The sequence below is a fragment of the Sus scrofa genome, chromosome 2 (assembly GCF_054392235.1).
Source record: "Sus scrofa isolate SSC_HxYL_T2T_F1_AM1 chromosome 2, Sscrofa_HxYL_maternal_Yorkshire_Landrace_v2.0, whole genome shotgun sequence".
Lineage (NCBI taxonomy): Eukaryota > Metazoa > Chordata > Mammalia > Artiodactyla > Suidae > Sus > Sus scrofa.
This window is the reverse complement of record NC_139384.1, coordinates 8,416,307-8,439,970: the sequence shown is the minus strand read 5'-3', so window position 1 is coordinate 8,439,970 and position 23,664 is coordinate 8,416,307. Positions and strand designations below refer to the sequence as shown.

At 47.0% G+C, this 23,664-nt stretch overlaps 2 protein-coding genes across 12 annotated transcripts in view; both read right to left on the bottom strand.

Annotated features, from left to right (window-relative positions):
* The window catches only part of PLAAT3 (phospholipase A and acyltransferase 3), a 30,482-nt gene extending 15,508 nt beyond the window's left edge, over positions 1-14,974 (bottom strand). For 3 of the 9 annotated variants that reach the window (XR_014836269.1, XR_014836268.1, XM_005660765.3), the window contains exons 1-3: positions 14,622-14,951; positions 14,331-14,408; positions 1,668-1,770 (exon numbers count right to left, since the gene is read on the bottom strand). Coding sequence is in view for 3 of the 9 variants with exons in the window: in XM_005660765.3 (XP_005660822.3) it covers positions 1,668-1,770; positions 14,331-14,345 (118 nt within the window). In the remaining 6 variants the exon portion in view is untranslated. 9 annotated transcript variants of the gene reach the window in all.
* Positions 14,975-19,129: 4,155 nt separating this feature from the next.
* Positions 19,130-23,664, bottom strand: part of ATL3 (atlastin GTPase 3) — a 47,284-nt gene continuing 42,749 nt past the window's right edge. For 2 of the 3 annotated variants that reach the window (XM_021082904.2, XM_013994185.3), the window contains exon 13: positions 19,130-23,565. In XM_021082904.2, the coding sequence (XP_020938563.1) occupies positions 23,479-23,565 (87 nt within the window). In that variant the 3' untranslated portion in view covers positions 19,130-23,478. The remainder of the gene's footprint in view (positions 23,566-23,664) is intronic. The other variant, XR_014836888.1, reaches the window with a different exon arrangement.

The window sequence follows — 23,664 nt, the reverse complement described above, 5'->3', positions numbered from 1 at the left end:
GAACCCCCAGGCCTCTTCCCCGCTGGGGAAGCATGAGACGGGCAGGACCTGTCTCCCGGTGGGACACCATGTGACAGCAACTAGCAATGGCAGGAGGGGCTGATCAGACCCAGGTCCTGGTCCTCCAGGCTTTGCAAAGAGGACAAAACCCCTTTGCCTGAGTACAATCCTGAGATTGTAGCCAGTTGGAGGAATTCAGACTTGCTACAAATAGGGCCAGAGGTGCCTGGAAAAACCCACCCAAGGAAATCGAAGGTGGTGCTGTGTTTGAACCCCAAGTTGGAGGTGAAGGTCAGCATGGAAGCTGGACCAGGTGAGCTCCTGAGCCCCATCCACCTCCAGCCCTTGGGCAGGTGGGTGGGTGGCAGGGCTGGGACTGGGTCGAGGCAGCCAGGTGTCCAGAGCACAAAATTCCAGGAGGTATCATTCTCAGGGATGCAAGTTCAGAGTCAACACCTAAGAGTGAGGGCTTCCTTACACTTCACACCCTGGGTGCCCCCCTGGTGACTGAGAGAACAGCCTGACAGTTTCTAGGTTCTGATTGTGGCCCCATCCCTGTGTGGTCTTGCCATGTCACTTAACTTTGCTGAGCCAACACTGGGAATCCACAAATATAAACTAAAATTGATTCAGAAACACACATCAACAAAGTCCCTTTTCAAAGAATTATTTGACGAGTTCCCGTCGTGGCTCAGTGGTTAGTGAATCCAACTAGGAACCATGAGGTTGCGAGTTCGATCCCTGGCCTTGCTCAGTGGGAACCTTTAGGGCCACGGGTACGGCCCTAGAAAAGCAAAAAAAAAAAAGACACACCCAAGCATGACCCCACCAGCCGCGCACAGAGCAGCCCACGGCTGGAAGCAATCCAATGTCCACCCGCAAAAGAAGGGATGACAAACTGAGATACATCCATGTAACGGAAGACACACAGCGACACAACACCAACAGCCCCACAGGCCCAAAGAAAGAGCCAGATGAAAAGAGCACAGGCTGTGGGATTCCTCTTCCCTGAAGTTTCAGAACAGGCACAACCAACCCACAGCAAGAGAACCTAGAATAGTGTTTGCCTCTAGGAAGGGAGAGAGGATATTAAAGAGGCACGAGGCCAGGGCTTTTAGGAGAGTGGGAATGTTCTAGATCTTGCTCCAGGTCATTGTCACATGGATGGATACTTTTTTTTTTTTTTTTTTTTTGTCTTTTTTCCTTTTCTAGGGCCGTACCCACGGCATATGGAGGTTCCCAGGCTAGAGGTATAATTGGAGCTGTTGCTGCCGGCCTACACCACAGCCACAGCAATGCCGGATCCTTAACCCACTGAGCAAGGCCAGGGATCGAACCTGTGTCCTCACGGATACTAGTCAGATTTGTATTCTGCTGAGCCACGACGGGAACTCTCTGAATGTGGTTTACAGAAAGTCATAATATATAAAATACATAAAAGCAGACCCACCTCCTTGGAAGCCCCCCTTAGTCCCTGTACAGAACCCCTGGGGTTCCAAGGAGCAGTTTGAAAACCATCGCCCCACCCCAGACTGTCTTCTGGCAGCCCTCAGGAACCAACCACCAGTTGAGGAGCGAGAAGAATATTGGGGTCTGCTCTTACCCACAGCTCCCCCACCTCCCTCTGCTCCCAGCCCCAGCTCAGCGGGGGCCCCAGGCACCCTTACTTGGGGGAGCCAGGTGGACCACATATCCATCGCCAACGTAAATGGCCCAATGTCTGTAGAAAGGGCGGAAAATCTCAATGAGGTCTCCAAGCTGGGGCTCTGGCTGCAAAACCAAGAACAGGGCTGTTAGAAGGGGTACGAGACTGGGGAACCAGGGCCAGGGTTCACTTAGGAGGATGCAGCCTTTTAGGTTTGCACTTTGCACGTTGTAGTGAAGGTGGGCAGGCCTAGAGCCCCTGCAGGTCTGGGAGGTCTCCAAGCTGGGGCTCTGGCTGCAAAACCAAGAACAGGGCTGTTAGAAGGGGTACGAGACCGGGGAACCAGGGCCAGGGTTCACTTAGGAGGATGCAGCTCAGGGGCCGCCAGCTATCAGCTCACCGGGACACACTCCGGCGACCTGCAGGGTCAGCATGCTGCCAGTTCGACTTCACAGGCCTGTGTTCCAGACCTGCAGGGGCTCTAGGCCTGCCCACCTGTCACTACAACGTGCAAAGTGCAAACCTAAAAGGCTTCTTCTTTTTTTTTTTTTTTTTTTTAAGACGCCACCTGCAGCATATGGAGGTTCCCAGGCTAGGAGTCTAATCGGAGCTGTAGCCGCCATCCTACGCCAGAGCCACAGCAACATGGGATCCGAGCAGCATCTGCAACCCACACCACAGCTCATGGCAACACCGGATCCTTAACCCACTGAGCAAGGCCAGGGATCGAACCTGCAACCTCATGGTTCCTAGTCAGATTCATTAACCACTGAGCCACGACGGGAATGCCATAAAAGGCTTCTTCAATAGCTGGGGTTTCTGCCTTGTTGTCACTATTCTAGGAATATTATTTATTGAACTCTTTACTCGGAGCCAAGGGCTCTGCCAAGTCTTTTATAGGCATAGCTCAATAAATTCACACAATCGTCCTAAGGTGAGCAGTGCTGGGAACCCCAATTTATGAATGAGGAAGTCAAGGCTTATCATTGCAAAAGAATGTTTGCAAAGCCACACAGCTGATGAGTGACATGGCCGGAACTCAACGCCAGGCTGCCTGATTCCCAGGCCCAGGGTCTCAGCCACCACACTGACAGTCAGGCAAGCACCTGACTGTCAACTACAGTTGTTCAACTACAGCTGCCCACTTGGGGACCCTGCCAGAGGCTGGTAGATGCCACATGTGTGGCCATAAAAAGCAAAAAAAAAAAACCTGCCATTCAAGCTAAACCTATAAAACCCTTTACTTGCCCCTTTGAAGACAGGGCACAGTTCTGAAGCATCAGCCGGCAGTGGCCTCCTTTGCCTGGCAAAGCAATAAAGCTGTTCCTTCTGCTTCACCCAAAAGTCTATCTCTGAGACTTAATTGGTGCTGGTGCACAGAGGCTGCCCAAACAACAACAACAAAAACAGAAGACAAGGGGTCTTGCAGGGACCCGTGAGGACAGGCAGCCGTGAACGGAGGACGTGAAGATTTCACACGCTTTCACTTCACCTCTAACTAGAGAAGCAATTACTTCATGATGCACAAGCCGACCGAGCTGCATCAAAATGAAGCACACAGGAAATCAAGTTACCAAGACAGAAGTTTGAGAACTCCCGTCCATGGGCCGAATTTCTGCCTCTGCGTATTTTTGCACGCAGGCAAAAAAAAAAAAAAAAAAAAAAAAAAAAAGAGGCTTTTTTACTTTTTTACATGTCTTAACAGTTGTGGGAAATGTCAAAAGAAGAATATTTTGTGACACATGAAATTATCTGCAATTCCAACTTCAGTGTCTGTCGAGTTTTATTGGCACCCAGCCACTCGCATCATTGACACGATGGCTGAAGCTGCTTTCTCGATACAGCAGCGGAACGGATGCAACAGAGACCAGAGACAGTCAAATATTCCCTCTCTGGCACTTTTCAGAAAAAGTTGGTCGGACTCCTGTTATAAAAGGATCGATGGGGGAGTTCCCGTTGTGGCTCAGTGGTTAACGAATCCAACTAGGAACCATGAGCTTGCGGGTTCGATCCCTTGCCTTGCTCAGTGGGTTGAGGATCCGGCGTTGCCGTGAGCTGTGGTGCAGGTCGCAGACGCGGCCCAGATCTGGTGTTGCTGTGGCTGTGGTGTAGGCCAGCAGCTGTAGCTCTGTCTCGACTCCTAGCCTGGGAACCTCCATATGCCACGAGTGCGGCCCTCAAAAAGCCAAAATAATAATAGTGATAATAAAAGGATCGACAGTGAGCCCTCCCTCCCTCCACTTGATCCTCAGTCCTAGAAATCTGGTTGTATCCTGCTGCCAGGTGGTTCTTTCTCCCCCGCCCCCAGGAACAAAGTGAGCCAGGGAGAAGCCAGAAAATCTCTAGGGCCCGGTAACCAGGGCGCTCCCACACACACAGGCGACAATGGCAAAGTTGAGACGCTGCGCCCACGGGATTTCAGAACAAAAAGTCTTTATGCGCGTCACAAAAGCAGAGCTCCAAAGAGCTGTGTCACAGCCATTTTCCTTAGCAAGCAGATTGGGGAACAATCCCTGGCTTCCACAGTTCACATTGGAAAAGCAACCTAAACAACCGTTAATAAGGACCAATTAAATAAATTTTCTTATATAATCGTATGTGCACACAGTCAGTCGGGAGAATGGGGTGGATTTATGTCACTCTATAACCAAAATAATTGAAGAAAGTAAGTGCAAAGCAGACTCTTTTTGCTTAACAAACATTTTTGTACATTTATAAATGAAATGCATTATACACCATATGTAACCTGAGGATAATACGTCTAACTATTGTATATTATTTGCAGTGGGGGTGGGGATTCAGAGACTTTTACAAGTTATTTTGTTTTTATCAATGTGAATTATGTTTATAATGAAAACTTTTAAAAGATTTTTAGATGGTTAAAATCCTTCATACCGATGAAACTGCTGTTTTTGGTTATTGGGGTTTTCTTTTTCTTTTTCTTTCTTTTTTTTTTTTTTTTTTTAAGAGCTGTACCCGCAGCATATGGAAATTCCCAGGCTTAGGGTCGAATCGGAGCTGTAGCTGCTGGCCACAACCACAGCCACAGCAACGCTGGATCCAAGCCATATATGCAACCTACACCACAGCCACAGCAATGCCAGATCGGAGCCATGTCTGTGACCTAGGCTGCAGCTCATGACAATCCCAGATCTTTAACCCACTGAGCAAGGCCAGGGATCCAAACCACAGTCTCATGGATAATAGTTGGGTTCATTTCCATTCTGCCACAGTGGGAACTCCTCATACTCCCTTTTAAGAGAACAGGTCCAGGAGTTCCCATCATAGCGCAGTGGAAACGAATCCGACTAGGAACCATGAGGTTATGGGTTCGATCCCTGGCCTTACTCAATGAGTTAAGGATCCTGCATTGCTGTGGCTGTGGTGTAGACCAGCAGCTGTAGCCCCAATTGGACCCCTAGCCTGGGGACTTCCATATGCCGGGGGTACAGCCCTAAAAAGCAAAAAAAAAAAAAAAAAAGAGAGAGAGAGAGAAAAGGTCCACCCACAATGCCAGTTGCCCAGGCAGCCATGTTTTATACCATGTGACCGCTGCATCCCTGCCAGAGCTGGACCAGAGGCAGGCACAGGCCCCCAAGCAGGTGAGCATCCTGTGATGCTCCATGATAAGTGGAGCTGAGCCAATCAAATCCTCTCTCTTTCTCTCAAAAATCTGAACCAAGTAATGAGAGGGGAAAAAAACCTTTTGGCAGTAGGGGCTACAATTGAAAAGGCATGAAGAAGGGGAGGCAAGAAAGACCCCAGTGAACCACAGGCTGGACCAGGGTGGAAGGAGGAAACACCCAGTCTGACCTGGTAGGAGACCCCTGTCGACAGTGGGAGAGAAAGAAGCAGGTGTATCGAGATCAGCTAACCGAGTGACTTCGATGATGGCTCACTAAGGAGAGGCACTAACTCCTCCCACTAACTGGGAGGTCCAGCCTTGTTACAGCTCCTGTACTTAGATTTTCAAGAGAATTCCCTTAGCTCTGCACATATGTCCTTACAATAAACCTAAATGGGCTGCTTGCTACTTATAACCAAAAGAGCCAGACCAGAAGATTCCATGCACTGAAAAGACTCCAGAAACAGACTACTGTGACCAACTGGAAGAAAACGACAGGCAAACAATTAATAGCTTTCATATATAAAGAATTTTTATGAATCAATTAAAAAAAAGATTTAAGCACCAAAATAGAAAAAATGGAGAAAGCATATATAAAAAAGGCTATAGGGAGTTCCCTTTGTGGTTCAGTGGTTAATGAACCTGACTAGGATCCATGAGGATGCGGGTTTGATCCCTGGCCTCACTCAGTGGGTTAGGGATCTGGTGTTGCTATGAGCTGGGGTGTAGGTCACAGGCACAGCTTGGATCCCATATTGCTGTGGCTGTGGCATAGGCCAGCACCTATAGCTCCCATTCGACCCTAGCCTGGGAACCTCCATATGTCTACATGCCACAGGTGTGGCCTTAAAAAAAAAAAAAAAGGCAAAGAAAAAGCTATAAATAAAAGGATATAAATAAGATCATAAATAATCTTAAAAGGAGAAATACATATGGAGTTCCCATCGTGGCGCAGTGGTTAACGAATCCAACTAGGAACCATGAGGTTGTGGGTTCGATCCCTGGCCTTGCTCAGTGGGTTAAGGTTCCGGCGTTGCCTTGAGCTGTGGTGTAGGTCGCAGACATGGCTCAGATCCCGAGTTGCTATGGCTGTGGCGTGGGCCGTCGGCTACAGCTCTGATTAGACCCCTAGCCTGGGAACCTCCATATGCTTCGGGAGTGGCCCAAGAAATGGCAAAAAAAGACAAAAAAAAAAAAAGAGAGATACATATTACCACTAATATAAGAAAACATATTCTATCTCACTTAATCCAATAAATGTAAATTAAAAACTGGCTTGGGGGAAATTAAAATACTAATCCTAAATATAAGAAAAGATGCAAGTAAAACAGACACTCCCAATCACCGCTGACAGGAATATAAATCAGTACAATTTTTTTTTTTTTTTTTTTTTGTCTTTTGTCTTTTTAAGGCCGCACTCTCAGCATATGGAAGTTCCCAGACTAGGGGTCGAATCGGAGCTGTTGCCTCCGGCCTACACCACAGCCACAGCAACACCAGCTCCGAGCTGTGTCTGCAACCTACACCACAGCTCAAGGCAACGCCGGATCCTTAACCCACTGAGCAAGGCCAGGGATCAAACCTGCAACCTCATGGTTCCTGGCTGGATTCATTTCCGCTGCGCCACAACAGGAACTCCAATACAATTTTTCTGAAGGACAATTCAGCAACATTGTATATCGACTACACTTCAATAAAAAAAAGCAGCTGTGTTTCAAAGTTACATTTTAAAAGAATACTGAAGGGCAAGAAATGTCCATAATACAATGGTTAATAAAAAAGCTTTACAATCACCTACAACTCAATTTTTTGAAAAAATTTTAAAAGTTTTACACAAAACAATCTTTTCTTTTTTATGAAAGTGTCGATTTGCTGAGGTCTTGAAAGATGAGGGGGAAGGCGTGTGTGATAGAGACAGAATTCAACCCAAATCTAGCGCCCTTAACCCTCCCACTCTCCACAAGCAGAGAAGGGTGAAGAGGAAGTGGCCAGAAAGGCAGTAAATGGAGACAGAAAGGCAGGGATGTGGACAAAGTGGTGCCAGGCTCTCGGGTGCCCTCCGGGTTGGGTCAGAAGCCAGATCCCCAGTGGACTGCAGACCTGGCTTTTTTTTCTTTTTTTTTTTTTTTTTTTTTTTTTCCTAAGCTTCCAGGTGATTCTACCGTGCAGCCCAGAATGAGAACCACAGAAGAGGGTATCGGAAGGAGAGAGGAGGTTGAGCCAGAGAGAGGGGCAGTCACGCCTCGATTTGCGGGTGGAGAAACTGAGGCCAGGGGATGAGGTCACTTTACCCAGAGTCAGCCTGAAAGTAGCAAGCAGGAACTTGAACCCCAGCCTCATGCCTCACCACAAGGAGAAAGGATATCCCAGCCCTCTGGAAGATTTTGCCACCTGTCCTGCATAATAATCCACATTCACTCCAGCAACTCGGATCCAGGGAGCCCCTCGGCTGTGGGCACGGACAGGACCAGGGGGAAAAACAAGGGCACTTTCAGAAGAATTTTCCACGCCAGGGTTGAAACAAAACAAACAAAATGTTTTTCTCGAATTCAAGGCCACCAAGGATGTGTTTCAATCTGCCTGCGCTCAGCCCCATTTACCTTATCAGAGTTTTGGTTTTGGTTTTGGTTTTGTCTTTTTAGGGCCACACCCAGGGCATATGGAGGTTCCCAGGCCAGGGGTCAAATCAGAGCTGTAGCCGACGGCCTATGCCACAACCTCAGAAACACCAGATCCGAGCTGCGTCTGCTGCCTACATCACAGCTCACGGCAATGCCAGATCCTTAACTCACCAAGCAAAGCCAGGGATTGAACCTGTGTCCTCATGGATACTAGTCAAATTCCTTTCTGCTGAGCCATGATGGGAACTCCGGCAATTTTGGTTTTTTAATGAACTATTTCAGCTTACAAAAAATACAGAAAGTGGGCTAAGGAGCATGGCTGCTCTGGGTTTAAATTAGGATGGATTAGATTTTCAAAAATAGCATACTAATTACAGCCTTGGGGCTCCAAAGCCAGACAGCATGGGTTCAAATTCAGCCTCTTCATGTACTGGCTGGATAGCCTGGGGCATGTTACCCAGCTTCTCCCAGCCCTAGTTTCCTCAGCTCTAAATGAGTTCCCTTCATGGCTCAGCAGTTAACAAAACCGACTAGGATCCATGAGGATACAGGTTCGATCCCTGGCCTCACTCATTGGGTTAAGAATCCAGCATTGCCATGAGATGTGGTGTAGGTCACAGATGCAGCTCGGATCCTGCATTGCTGTGGCTATGGCACAGGCTGGCAGCTACAGCTCTGATTCCACCCCTAGCCTGGGAACCTCCATATGCCTCAGTGTAGCCCTAAAGAGAGACACACACACACAAAGAAAACCACTCAGCAAATACCGCCTGGCACATAGGCAGTGTTCTGTAAGTGGCAGTTTTTACTGTCACTGTTCTTGACATTTTAATTATTTTGGATATGGAAGGTCACAGACAGCTCCAGAACCAGCCGGAGACCCTGCAGCGGCTGCGAAACCCAGGCTGAAAGCAGGTTCTCCTTGTTCCCGAATCACATGTTCTGGTGATTGTGGAAATCCCTGACCTCATTTCTGATAATCGAGGAAAACATCTAGAAGCATCTGATTTAAAAACAAAAGCAAAAACCTGAAGTCCAGCGAGGGTGCTGAGAAGGGACTTTCTCGGTAGAGTTGGGAATTTTGATGCTAAGGTTTCAGGAAGAAAAGAAACCTGTGAGGGAGTTCCTGCTCTTTCTCTGAGGTTAAGGGTTCGACCCCTGGCCTCGCTCAGTGGGTTAAGGATCCGGCGTTGCCACAAGCCAAGGCTCAGATCAGGTGTGGCTGTGGCTGTGGCTGTGGCATGGGCTCCAGCTGCAGCTCCGATTCAACCCCTAGCCTGGGAACTTCCATATGCCATAGTTATGGCCATGAGAAAGAGAGAAAGGGCGCAGTGGTTGACGAATCCAACTAGGAACCATGAGGTTGCAGGTTCGATTCCTGGCCTTGCTCAGTGGGTTAAGGATCCAGCATTACTGTGAGCTGTGGTGTAGGCCGGTGGCTACAGCTCCGATTAGACCCCTACCCTGGGAACCTCAACATGCCTCGGGAGCAGCCCAAGAAATGGCAAAAAGACAAAAAAAGAGAGAGAGAGAGAGGAAGGAAGGAAGGAAGGAAGCTTCGAGGAGCTTGCTATCAATCCTGTCTTTCTGAGGCTGTGTTTTCAAAAGAGGAGGCCCCTCTGCCTCATTGCTGTGTGACCCTCAGGAATCACTTAACTTCTCTGAGCTTCTCTGGTAAAACAAGGCCATTCAGACCCATCCTGCAGGGTTTTTGTGTGAGGAATAAATGAGATAATGGGGATGAAAGCTGTAAAACCACTTAATGCCAATGAGAGAGTTGAGACCCTGTGCCCCAGGTTGGGTGGGTGCAAGGAACTCAGGGTGGGGGGGCAGACTCCCCAGCCTCAGGCCCAGAGAGAAGGTAGAGAAGGGGTTGAGCTGACACGTCACCTCTTCCCTTGCCAGCCTCTGGAAAAGAGACAGTGACAGCTCCGATGGGCACCAGGTCCAGCCCCAGCAGCCCAAAGCACACGGATACCCTGGAAAAAGGAGGCAAATTGCCGCCGCCCTCCCAGGCTCTTGCCCTCCAAGCCTTCGGCCTGCTCTGCAGGTGGAAGCTCACCCCACAGGAACCAGGACTCCCCCTGAGCTCATCTGGGAACCACCGCTACTGTCACCAGGCACTACTTGGGGTTTTTCACAAGTTACCTGGAATCTTTACAGCAGCCCCCTTTTCCCAACCAGAAAACAGCTCAGAGACAGGAGAACTCCCTGAGAAGCAGAGTCAGAATACACGGCAGGTCTTTCCTGAATCCAAAGCCCACGTTCCTCTCACTGTCGCCACTGACATCTGATAACCACCGTGGCGGGCTCTGCCCCGGCATCACTGGACTCCAAGCCCGAGACGCCCTTGACCGTTCACTGGCCTCTTCCTACTGTCCCCTCAATGTCTCCACCTCCTCAAGGCGCTTTTCCCACCTCCCAACCCGGCAACGTGTTGCTGCTGCACCCAGGGCGGTGTTTCTCTGATGGCTGTAATTGCTGAGCTGAGCTCAAGGGAAGGAGTGAGCAGTTTCCCTGCCCAGCCCTCCACCTACACTGAGCAGCTGGCCCTGCACCGACAATGTTCACAGCAGAGGTTTGTGGCTAGTCCACGGCCCTGCTTCCTCCTCAAGCTCCTCCCAGGCTTGGGCCCCTCCAGAGCACGGATGAACCCCCGCCTGGCCTGAAGCATCCGCTTCTCCCCCTCCCCTTTGCACCTCGACTAACTCCACAGAGATCTGTCTGAACATCAGGCAAATTTAGAGGGTCATAAAGAAGAAAACAAGGAATTCCCGTCATGGTGCAGCGGAAACAAATCCGATTAGGAACCATGAGGTTGCAGGTTCGATTCCTGGCCTCACTCAGCGGGTTAAGGATCCGGCGTTGTTGTGGCTGTGGTGTAGGCCAGCAGCTACAGCTGCAATGCTACTCCTAGTCTGGGAACCTCCATATGCCGCAGGTGCAGCTCTAACAAGGACAAAAAGACAAAAAGACAAAAAAAAGAAGAGAACAAGGGAGTGTAGAGCCAGAGTTCAGAGCAGGCCCACCAATTCCCTCATATTAGGGAGCCCTGGGTTCTCTTTATTATTTTTCCTTTTTAGGGGTGCACCTGCGGCATATGGAAGTCCCCCGGCTAGGGGCTGAATCAGAGTCATAGCCACCGGCCTATGCCATAGCCACAGCAAGAGCAACTTGACCACAGACCACAACTTGAAGCAACGCCAGATCCTTAACCCACCGAGGGAGGCCAGGGATCGAACCTGCGTCCTCACGGATAATAGTCTGCTGAGCCACAACAGGAAGTCCTTGGGTTCCCTTTAAAAGATGTTCACCCAGCAGCAGCCGCTCAACAAGCCACAGGTTTCAGGACAGGGTGGGTGAAGGAGGAAATGAAAGACCCTGGCCCACTTATTCTAAGGAAATTTAGACCACAGGGGAGAGAAACAGGCAGCGCTGGCCCCAACCAGGAGGAGGCCTCAGGGCTGCACGAAAGGGCTGGGAGAAACGAAGGCCTGTATGGCTGACACGCAGCCTGTCCACCCCAGGGAGGCCCAGGGAGCTGCTTCAACAACTGCTAACGCTTGTCAAGCCCTAAGAGCCAGGCAGTGGCACACCTAGAGTGGGAAAGCGAAAGCCAAATCCCCTGGGTGCAGACAAGCAGGGGAGAGTTATCCACAGAGAATTTTAAAATAATAATAAGCCACACCAAAAGTCACTCTATTTATTATCACCATGTGCCAACACTTTTACACAATATCAGTGATACTGGTCTAAGTCCTAATTGACACAGTTCCTGCTGAGATTTAATAAATATATACGTGAGCTTTCTATTAGCACATTTTCATCTCTTATTCTTTTTTTCTTTTTTTTGCTCTTTAATTCTTTATTTCTCTTTATTTTTCTTCATGGCATCTGTGCTATTTGATTTTATTTTTTAATTTTTTTTAATTTTTTATAATAGTTTGTATTATTTCCATTACAGCGGGTTTACATTCATCTTATTCTTTAAAAATCCTGGTCTTCTACATGGATGCTTAATCAGAGACCACTCAGTTGTACACTCAACCCCCAACACACACAGACTCAGCTCCATGCATCTGTTCCAACAGAAAGTTCCAAATGGCTCAGAGGGGTTCAAGTTCAACTTTCACCCTGGGGTGTCAACCCCTGTGGTCCTACATTTTCCTGTTTTTATTATTTTTATTTTTATTTTTATTTTTTGTCTTTTTGCCATTTCTTAGGCCGCTCCCTCGGCATATGGGGGTTCCCAGGCTAGGGGTTGAATCAGAGCTGTAGCCACCAGCCCACACCACAGCCACAGCAATTCGGGATCCGAGCTGCATGTGCGACCTACACCACAGCTCCCGGCCACGCCAGATCCTTAACCCACTGAGCGAGGTCAGGGATGGAACCCAAAACCTCATGGTTCCTAGTCAGATTCATTAACCACTGAGCCACAACGGGAACTCCCATTTTCCTGTTTTTAAACAGAAGACAAAACAGTTTGCTCTCCCAGTACTGGACAAAATTAAAAGCACAGTGGTTGAAAGTCTGGATCAATTTCACCAAGAACTAGACTCTCATTCTAAAGCAAGGAGTTAAACTAACGTCAACCTTCACCACCATTCAGCCATTTTCTCTGTTTTTTGCAGAAGAAGAAAAACTTGGGACAATTTTGCCGAATAAGATACAAACTTATGAATTTTCTGGTGGAAACATTTTGGTGAAAATGTTTCAAATGTGGAGATTTGTTTAAGGCCACAAGAATTCATTTTTTTAAAGACATGGTATTGCAATTTCTGGAATTCATGATTAAACGGGATTTTTATGAATCTCTAACAAACGTATCCCAATGTTTAAGGCTTTTCCTATTTGTATATCTGTTGCTTCATGCGAGAGAAGTTAAAATTAATTTTTTAAAAAAAGTGTTCTTCAGTCAACTGTGAGCAAAGAGGGATCGACAAATCTAGCTCTACTGAATGTTGAACATAAATATGCAAAGACGGGGAGTTCCCGTCGTGGCGCAGTGGTTAACGAATCCGACTAGGAACCATGAGGTTGCGGGTTCGGTCCCTACCCTTGCTCAGTGGGTTAACAATCCGGCGTTGCCGTGAGATGTGGTGTAGGTCGCAGATGCGGCTCGGATCCCGCGTTGCTGTGGCTCTGGTGTAGGCCAGCGGCTACAGCTCCGATTGGACCCGTAGCCTGGGAACCTCCATATGCTGCGGGAGCAGCCCAAGAAATGGCAAAAAGACCAAAAAAAAAAAAAAAAAAAAAATGCAAAGACAATCAATTTTGTCAAAGTCAAGGACCACTTTTCAGAAATGAAAGTTTCAAGACAGAAACTGTAATGCTACATTCACTACTGTGACCAATTGATACATTTTTTTCTTCAAAAATGCATTCATGCAATCAAAAATGATTAATTCACTACCTCATTCCACTTTTCTCTATAACATTTACTTTATTTTTCATTTTTTAATTTTTTTCCACTGGCATGATTTTATATACAAAGCTCAGTAGAAGAAATGTTACTGTATTTCTTTCCTGGCCATTAATACTCTTCATTTCATGATAATTGCCAAACATTTTAGACAAAGGAGAGGGATGTTTTTAAATGACTGCCCCAGGCATCAAATATGCCAGGCACACCCTAATGCCAGGCACACCCTAATGCCAGGCACTGTGTGAAAGCCCTTTGCGTGAATTAAATCATAATCCCAATGGATTACAGCCGAGCACCTATGCCTGCAAAGTACTGTTCTGAGTACTTCGTGAGTATGTATGTTGTGAGCCACACGGGAAGTCCAAGTACTACCTAAGTGTGCAGTCATATCATTCACCCTGTGGAGAACAGAGTGGATTTGAAACTTGATCCAGGTGCCACAAGAACACCATGCCAGGGCAATTTACCAGGGCAGTCTACTTCAAAAGTCAGTCTCAGAACCTCTCTGCATCCGGGTCCTGCTAGGTTGAAAGGAAGCAGCAGCTAAGCCCCTTTGTGATTTCTGAATCCCATCACAGGTTAGAAATAGGAAAAGTGAGAGTTTGGAAATTGCTGGCAGGGCCAGTCATGAGGTGCATCCACTGAGACCAGAAAAGGCTGCCTGGTCAGACCCAGGTGCCAGGGCAGCAGGTGCAGCCCTGGGGCCCTGTCCAGGGGTTCTGATCTGACTCAGGAAGGCAGCACAGGACCTTGGTGGAGCAAGTCTCCCCTTGCTGCTTCCCTGCTCCTATAGGTCCTGCCTTTCTGGGGGCTTGTTTCCGGCCTCCAAACCTGCCCACCCAAGTATTCGCTCACTGACCCGCATCTGACACCTGATACCCAGCGGCCAGCAGAGGTGTGGCCCCATATCCGCAAGGACCCTCTCTCTGAAGTGATGACTCGGGCTTTGGGACAATGAGTCGCCACAGAAACACGGCCCCCATCCCTCGCCCACTCCTTCCCCAAACTTACAATCAGGGCGCGCATCTTCTCAGGCGATGTGAGCCCTCTATTTCAGGCTGGAGTTGACTGTATCAGCTGCAGAAATGCCTGTGGCAAGGGGAGCAGGGAATCATTATGTCATTAAGAGGACACAGCGCCTCCAAGACCCCAGGGAACTGTGGCTTTTGGCAGGGAGACCCTGCGTGGTTGGTCTCCGAGAACAACCGCCTCACTCCCTGCTGAGTCCTTCTGGGCCCTCTCCCTGCCCTTGCACTTGGCCGTGAAGGGATGAATCGTTTTTTAGGGGGCAGGGAGGTTCACCTGATGCAGGAGAGGCTGGCGGCGCAGGGGTCGAGAGCGCGATCGGTGTCGCCTGTCTAGGTGCGCCGCGTCCCAGAAAGTCAGTGGGGCGACCGGCGCGTCCCGCCCTCCGTCCGGGTGGGCGGGTACCGGGAGGCCGCTGCTCGCAGCTGCTCCCTAACTTGTTTACTCGCGGCGCACCCAACTTCTCCATCCCCCACACAGTCCCGGGCACCCGGGGAGCCACCCCAGGCGTCTCACCCTTCCTTACATGCGTGAATGCAGCCCTCCACCCACCTCGCAGACTTGAGAAGCAGCGCGGCCTCCCCGGCAAAAGGAAACCGGTTAAATGGCCGCAGAGTCCAGGCCAGCGTGAGGTCACCCGGCTCCTCCCAGTGTGACTAATTACAGCCGCGAGGAGCTCCCTGCCCCGGCGACAGGGACCGCCTGCTCCGGCTTCTGGGGCAGTCAGGCCAGGATGCCTCCTGTTCCCCCGGACCGTCTCCCCACAGCCTTCCATGCCTGGAGGCGCCCCCGGGACCCTGCTCAGGGCCACCTCGTCCTCGCCTCTTCTACACACGCGCTGCGGCGCGCGCGGCATTCAAGAGAGGGTATACGCATCGCACTGGACTGTAATCAAATATCTCCTCCACTCTAGCCGCGTACACTGTGGTTTAAAACCAAGTTATGTGGAGGTTTTTTCTGGGGTCTGTTGGATAACAAACCAGGAGAGGAAATCGCAGATAAGCGGGGGATTACCGCAGGGTTCCGTCCTACCCGCGGTTTTGGCATCTGCGGGGGCGGAGGGTGCTTTGAAGGTATCCCCGGGGACTTCTGTATATTACATTTTAAAGCTATTTAAAGGCAAGGGCCTAAACAGAAAGTACCGAGTCTTAAGCCTTCAGATATCCCCCAACCCTGGCACAAACCCAGCACACAGTAAGCATTTCATGAATGAATGAATGACCCATCGCAGGCCTTTCCTCTGCACTGGGCTGTGACTCCCCAAGAGTAGAAGCAGCTCCTGTTCATCTCTATAGTCTTGCCACTTCCTGTCAGCACCCAGCTAGGAATCGGGACCGTGGGCCAAATCCTGGCCCTGTCACTTGCAAGCTGCTGGGTCCAGGGCACCCTTCCCTCTCTGAGCCTCAGTTGGTTCATCTGTTTGTCTTTCTAAGGCCACACCTGCAGCATAGGGAAGGTCCCAGGCTAGGGATCAAGTCAGAGCTGCAGCCACAGCGACACTGGATCCAAGTCACATCTGTGACCTATGCTGGAGCTTGTGACAAAGCCGGATCCTTAACCCACTGATCAAGGCCAGGGATTGAACCCAAATCTTCGTGGACACTGTATCCGGTTCTTAAGCCGCCTGAGCCACAATGGGAGCTCCTGTTCATCTGTAAAACGGAATGGTGATAATATTGAACGCCACATGAGATAATATATAAAAATACACTCCCCAAAGGGAGAGTAGCAGATGAAAGGAGGCCCATACCATGGGAGCTGATGTCTGGCCTGGGGTGAGTCCTCACTCAAGACACCTGAGCCGTTGTTAACAGGAGTGACCCATGCTCATCAACATCACACATTACTCACCAGATTCCTGGCAAGGAGAGTCAGAGGCGATATAAATAAATACCAGAGCTTTATGTGCATTTCTACTCACCCAACAAAATGTGCATATTGAACAAATTACTATCTGGAAGGCAGTCCGAACCCAGGATGGAGAGGTTCAGATCTGAGGAAACAAGACCGATTTCTGCCTCGCTTCTTCCAGTATTGCCCAGATGTCACTGCCTTCACTTTTTTTCTCCCCTGTTGCTCTGCCGGGAAAAACAAGACAAAAAGCCCACTGAGGGGCAAAGATGTCAAGGAAGTGATTTTTACCTTTCATGCAGCTCTCAAAAGAGGAGTTCCCCAGTGGAGCTCCCACTGTGGCTCAGTGGGTTAAGGACCTGACATTGTGTCTGTTGTGGCGGCTGTAGCATAGGCCCCAGCTGCAGCCGCGATCCAAGCCCTGGCCCAGGAACTTCCATGTGCCCCAGGTGCAGCCATAAAAAAAAGAAAACAGGAAAAGAAAAGCCCTAGGACTGAGAAGCTACACACGATCCTGACACTGTCACCAGCAGGACAGTCCTTAAGCCCCACTCCAAGTCCATGGCCATGACCCGGGTGGACAGCCAAGTTCAAAACAGCTGGGATCAATCTGCCATCTGCCGCCAAAGGCTCCAGTCTTTTCTGCAACCACAGCCATGGAGCTCTGTTCTTCTTGTGATGGATGGAAGACATTTTTAATTACTTGCAATCTCTCCAAATCATGAAGTCTCTGCCTTGAGGAGGAGGATGGCTCCTCCGGGAGACCCCATTGTTGGGCTGTCTCTAAGAAAGGACAGGTGAGCAAGTGGGAGGAAATGGCCCAAGGCTATGTGCTGTGTCGCAGGTGTGAGACCCCGTGGGGATTCTGAGCGGGTGGGGTAGATTCGAGAAGCAAGGCCAGGGCGAGGAGAGGGAAGAGGGGGAGGAGAAGGTAGGCAAACCGATTTAAGGGAGCAGAATCCATAGAAGGGTTTCATGGTAACACAAGGGCTTCTGACATCTAACAGCAGCTCATAACCGGAACCAAGGGGAAAGGTGCTCCATCGCCAACTGAACACAGGCTTTTTACGTGTATCCAGGCCACTCTGGGCAGGCTTTGTGAATACACCCTCTTTCCGTTTGCTCTGAGCAGAAAAATCAGGGTTTTGGGAAGTATCACTTCCTCCTAAATAGCCTAGCTCTGAACCCCAAGTCCTGCTGAAGAGAATAAACCCCCTGTTGAGAGGCCCTGAAGAGCTTCCTCTGCATAAATGGGAAGCAAAACTACCTCTCTTTCCCCTTCAAAGCACATTCCTGCAGTGTTCCAGGCTCTCATTCCACTGTGTTGTTAAATGGCCAGTCTGGGGAGCTGATAACTGCAGTGGACATTGGTTTGTGTCCAGTAGTCTTTCATCTGGTGACTACATAGTGGTGGAGCTGACGATCACAGGAACCCATCGCCCTGACTAGGGACGCATGTGACCTACATCTGGCTGATTATCATGCCTCAGCCCTTAGGCAACAGTCAAGTCACCCTGGAAGGAGCATAGGACCCAAGGCAGACCAGTTAGAATCTTTCTCTGGGATGGAGGTGTGTGTATATATATATACATACGTATCACACACACATTTTTTAAACAGGCAATGAGTCAAAAAGCCTCTTTCCTCTGGGGACATTAAAGGGGGATGATGCAAGCCTGCCCTCCCCCACAGCATGGAGGAAATCCATCTGCACGCGTAAATCACACAGCCGCTGTACACAGGAGACTATAGCTATGCTGACATTTGAGTTCTTCTCATGCCTCACGTCACTTTAATTTCTAGACATCCAATTACAAGAAACTTTTTCCTAGGTACAATTCTTTTTTTTTTTAAGCTAATTCAGGTTGGACTTTTTCTTTGGCAAATTGTTTATGGTAATCAAAGGCAAGAATGTCAATGCACCAGCAAGTAGTTTGCTTGATATCCCACCCACAACCCACACACGTGACCACTTTCCCCCGCCCTGGTCCTTCCCATTCCCCAGCTTAAGCTGATGGAGGAAGCAACACTCCCCATGCTCTTTGTATCACATCATAAGTTGAGTCTTCCAGGGTTCCCGTCATGGCACAGTGGTTAACCAATCCGACTAGGAACCATGAGATTGCGGGTTCGATCCCTGGCCTTGCTCAGTGGGTCAAGGATCCGGCATTGCCGTGAGCTGTGGTGTGGGTCACAGACGCGGCTCGGATCCCGCGTTGTGAGGGTTCTGGTGTAGGCCAGTGGCTACAGCTCCGATTTAGACCCCTAGCCTTGGAATCGCCACATGCCACAGGAGCAGTCCTAGAAAAGGCAAAAAGACAAAAAATAAATAAATAAATAAAAAGTTGAGTCTTCCCCTTCACTACTAAACTGTGATAAGCTCAGTGCAACTCCCAGCCTGGTGCCTGACATACACTCAGGTTGGATGGAGGCTACTTGACCCCATGCAGTGGGTCTCAAAGGAGGGAAGAAATCTTTTTATTGTAGGGCTACAGGGAGTATGTCCAGGGATTAGTCAGTATCTGAGAAGTTCAAGCCAACTTCCCCACCGCCTCCAAGGTCGCCAGTGAAAGGAAAAGCCTTTCATAAAGCTCTACCTCCTTCCACTCCCTTTAGCCTGTTGGCTCAGAGGCGGCAACCATATCAAAGAGCTACAAATTCATGGCCCTCGCAAGTCCATGTTACCGGAAATAAAATCTGGGTCCAATCTTATGCAATACCGCCAACAGCACGGCTTGCTCCCGCGTTAGCTAGGAAGATACTAATTCGGTATTGTTCTGTAGGACAGAGAAAGCGGCCTCCCTCGAACCACGCGACCACCATCTCTGACACAGTTTTCATCCCCTGAGAGATCCTCCTTGCTCTGCCAGGCCCTCACCTACGTCACAGATCCTCCCGTATCAAAGAACAGAGAAAGACAAAAACACAGATAACACGGTGCTATGATCTTTATTCCATTAAATGACCTTAAAACTAAGAAACAGAAACATGCTTTTAATATACTAATAGCAATCTAATCCATTGCACTTTTTAAAAAGTATATTAAGTTTTAAAGCCATTCAAAAAGGGTCTAGGAGAAAGTGCTTTTAATAAATCATGTTTTCAAAGGAAAGGAAATCTGAGAGGAAAATACATATATGCTCAACGTTAACTCCTTTAAGGCTTTAAATCCATACAGCATTTATTCACCTAAATTGGAAAGCTTTGGAAAACAAAGGCAACCTTCTCTTGGTTCATAAGAATACCACATTGAAATTGCAGTTCTGGCCCCTGAAACTTCTTTCCAAGGAAGAAAATTTTCTTCGAAAATCTTTCTGCCCTTAGATCTATCTTGAAAAATCCCTAATAAAGGGTATTTTGTCACTGAATTTCAAAGTTATGATCCTCTCCTTTCTTTGGGGGCATCATTTTTATTATGGCTTAAGGTTTTCTGTGCATAAAAGACTTAGAGGTTCAAGTCACAGTGTTGAATTTTGCTTTTTAAAAGAAAAACAACTTTCAAAAGTTTTCTTCTTCAAATCCTAATTACACCTGTTAGTAAACAGGATACGTGTACATTCATTTTTCAGAGAAGGCACTGTGACTTCCTAATTTAGAAAAACATTTTCAAGGAGTCAGGCAGTCCTCTAGTCTAGTGGCGGCATCCCTACCACTCTGAACGCTGTAAACGCCCGGTGACTGGAGCTGGCAGCACAGCACCCATTCTGAAGCCAAGACAAAAGCTGTCCACCTGCCTCCAGACAACACCAACCTGTACTTCCTCGACCCCGGAGCGGCCTCCCTCGCGGCAATCTCTGAACCGCCTGCAGTGCTGTTTTCAAAAAGTGGTGATTCCAGACCCAGGCCCACCGAGGCGATCCCTGGGTAGAAAGCCGGGGATTTAAATTTTGTTCAATGCGCGTCTCAGGGGTCAGTCAGTCTTGTGCACGTCAAGAGAGATGAGGACCACTACCCAAAACACAGCTACAATATGACTTCACAGAAGGAAGACTGTTCAGCTGCAGATGTGGGCTCCTGCTTGCCTTTTTAAATATGATCTACTTAACTAGTCTGTATTTTAGTAACTGAAGCTTGTCTTCATTATGCCCTTATTCCTTGACTAAAATTTTGTTGGATCTAAATTGAAGCAGGAATGATGCAGCCTATGTTAGCTACCTTAGACGGGAGCTGTCCTAAATTACATTTCAATAGTTCCATGGGGAAAAAGTCCTAAATAGATGTCCCTAAAAGTTGCATTATTTAAAAAAAAAAAAAAAAATTAAAAAAGGTCTAGGGAAAAATAAAACTATTTATTTGGCCTGGACTTAAACAACCACTTAATTTCCCTATAACCCATACAAACACATATACTCGTCCAAACTCACTCTATCCAGGGCGCCGCTTTGATAAGCCAGGGAGAACACCGGGTGTGACTTGTTAAAGAAACGTATTGCTGGTACAAGGCGGCTTGTCTGCTTAACACATTTTAATTCATGAAAGAGAAAAAAGAAAGACCAGGTAAAAATGAAAACAATACGCAGAGGCAATTTCACCAGGTATGAAATACGTGTTAATATATAAACCCACACAGGACAAACATGTCTTGGTATAACTGCTAAAATGAGGTATGACTCTAAAGATGTCTTATCACCACATAAGATAGTTTTCCCTCATTTTGTCTACACATCAATCGAGAAAGATTTCTCAGTGAAAGAATCAAAATTTTGATTCTTATTGTTACCATAAGAAGCTAACTGGAAATATTAAAAACAAAACAAAAAAACATTCAACTTCTTCTAAAATTATTTTCATAGGAAATTCTGAAAATTTTTATATGTTAATAGGAATGTGCCCCATAAACTGTTAGGAATGTGCAAATTAAAAATGCTTGCATGGAAAGGCAAGAGGGGCAGCGCAACAAATACGAAGCAAGAATTTATGGTCCTAAGGTATGTCCCTGACCCACAAATTAAAGGCTGAGGGAAGGTAAGAGGTGAAAGACACTCTTTTCAGCCTGGTTATAAACCTCCCCAGGACTATTTATATTCAGCAATGAGAATGCACCTTTTACTGGAAAAGTTTATAAAAAATCATCAATTCACTGTTAAAAGAGGCCAAAGGAAACCCATAAGAATCCTCACTGAGAAAACTTTAGAAATAATATCCAGAGGCAGAAATCTAAGTTAATAAAAAAACACAACAAACCAAAAAGGCTCCCCCAGGGTAATGAAACCAAAGTATTCCTTTAAGATCAAAACAGAAATGGTGAATTTAAATAGTAACTAAATCTTAAGATCTCATTAAATTATACATTACCACATATTCTTATTTTTTAAAAATCTATTATTTTAGTATTAAAATGTTTTAAACATAGCATCCTTTTCTCATCATTAAAAGTAGGGTCACTCTAGACAATTTTTCTGAAATCTACAAATGTGCTTATGCAATGCATTAAAAGCTAGGTAAGGCTGTAAGGCTTTTAGCAAATAAGTATGAACTTTTAGGAAAATGAGAGGCCACCTGAAATATGCACCACAATTTCATAACTAAGCTTTTGATTTAATAAAGCTAAGTGTCACTGAAGTGCAAGTAAACAGTTTTTAGGACAAGCCGGAATTTTTCTAAAACTTAACAGCGACTGAATAAAACAGCAGAGAACTTCAGGGCAAGATGGTGCGTATGAAGAAATATACAAAACACTTGGAATTAATTCAGAACTTATAAAAATACTTGAGTGGTAATAAAGCAGTTAAAATAGTCAAGGGAAAATCTTTGCTGAAGAGATTACATGCTAGAAAAGATTTTCTCTTCCCCACCTTCCATTCATACTTCATGTACACAGAATTTACATTCAAATTTGCCTGCTCCTTCCCCCCTCCCTCTCACAACAAAAATTAAATTATCCTAAGAATTAAGGCTCACATACCTGAAGGTTTATATAAATACTTGCAGGCACGTTTTAGGAAGTTTTAAAATCCACAGTAATTCACCATCATACATCAAAGGAAAAGGCAAGTACTTGACAAAATTTCTTATCACATGATCAAGGTGAAGAATCCTTAGACACGTCTCAATATTGTATGTCCAGATGTAGGTGGGACTTTGGTCCTTACGAAGCCAAAGCTATTTTAAAGCTACCAGGCTAGTCCTGTAGAAAGCTGAATAAGGGCTGCTTCACTCGATAAAACTGACGGGTTTAGCTCATCATTAAAACAGCAGATAGTGACTAGGAGAATGCAAATAAACGGTTTTGGATAAAGACTTGACTTTACTGCTAAGCCACATGAAACAGGGCATCAGTGAAAGGCAGAATATTTGTTAATATCTTTCCCCTAATCCTTGATAAAGTTCTGTTCTCATGCAGAACCTTCGAAAACAAAATCTCTCCAAGGACAGCCACGTGTGAGTTGTGTATGATACACACATGTATATAAACCTACAATCAGTTAGTCTGACCAAGGCACAAATTCAAATGACTTATCAGAGGTCTCATGGTTCATTTAAACTCAAGTTTTGTTTTTTTCTTCTGTAAGTATTAAGCTCCTTCCTCTTAATAGGAGCTGCTCTGGCTTTTCAAGGCATGTTTGTCTCCTCTTTTCTAGAAAGAAGCTGCAGGAATGAATGAAGGCAAAAAAAAAAAAAACACAGAGTATGTTCCAACAAAACTGCCAGACTGTCAGGTAACAGACCCTAAATTTCAGTGTAAAGTAGATTTAAATATACAATGTTTCCATACTGTGTGGCAAACACAATTCTCTATTATGAAGATTTTTAAAGTGTAATGGCATCGTTTTCGGTCAGTCTTTAGCTCTGAAGCTTTTGCAAGTTTTGTAAACTTTTAAAAAAAGGAATCCTTCTCAAAAGAGTAAGGTACGAAAGAACCGACAATTCACCACAAAACAGCATCTTTCATGAGGTTATCCTCAATTCTCTCCCGATCATGTCCTCAAAAGCATGGATTCAATCTTAAAAGGCACTAAGTGGCACATAAAGGACTTAAAACCACATTTCCATTTTTCCTTTTAGCTTTTTCCCCTTAAAGTGCATAAAGCAGAGAGAAATAAGAAAATAGAAACAGCCTTGGATCTACACCAGCAAGGAAAAGAAATGCTTCCGAGAGACATGGAAGTGCGTTTGAGAATGTGAAACCACAGGTAAGGTCTGCTCGTTTATTGGTGTCGTGTTTCAGCTCTTCCCAGATGGTCCCGGTCTGTACTCCTTGGGACCTGCACCTGTGGCCGTGGCAGAAGCCCAGGAACCGGAGGGGCTGGCTGGGTTCTTGTTGGATCCTCTTGTGAAGATGCTATTGAGCTTTTTTATCTGAGGGTGGTCTCCCAGCAACTGCATCCCTCACAGCAGCCTGAGTGGAATTACTGATGTGAGACGTGGCCTGCAAAAGTCCATTTATTCAACATGTAAGTTAATAAAATACAGCACAGCATCAAAAGTGTAGCCACTGGAGACAAACTTTCAGAAATCTTCATTGTCG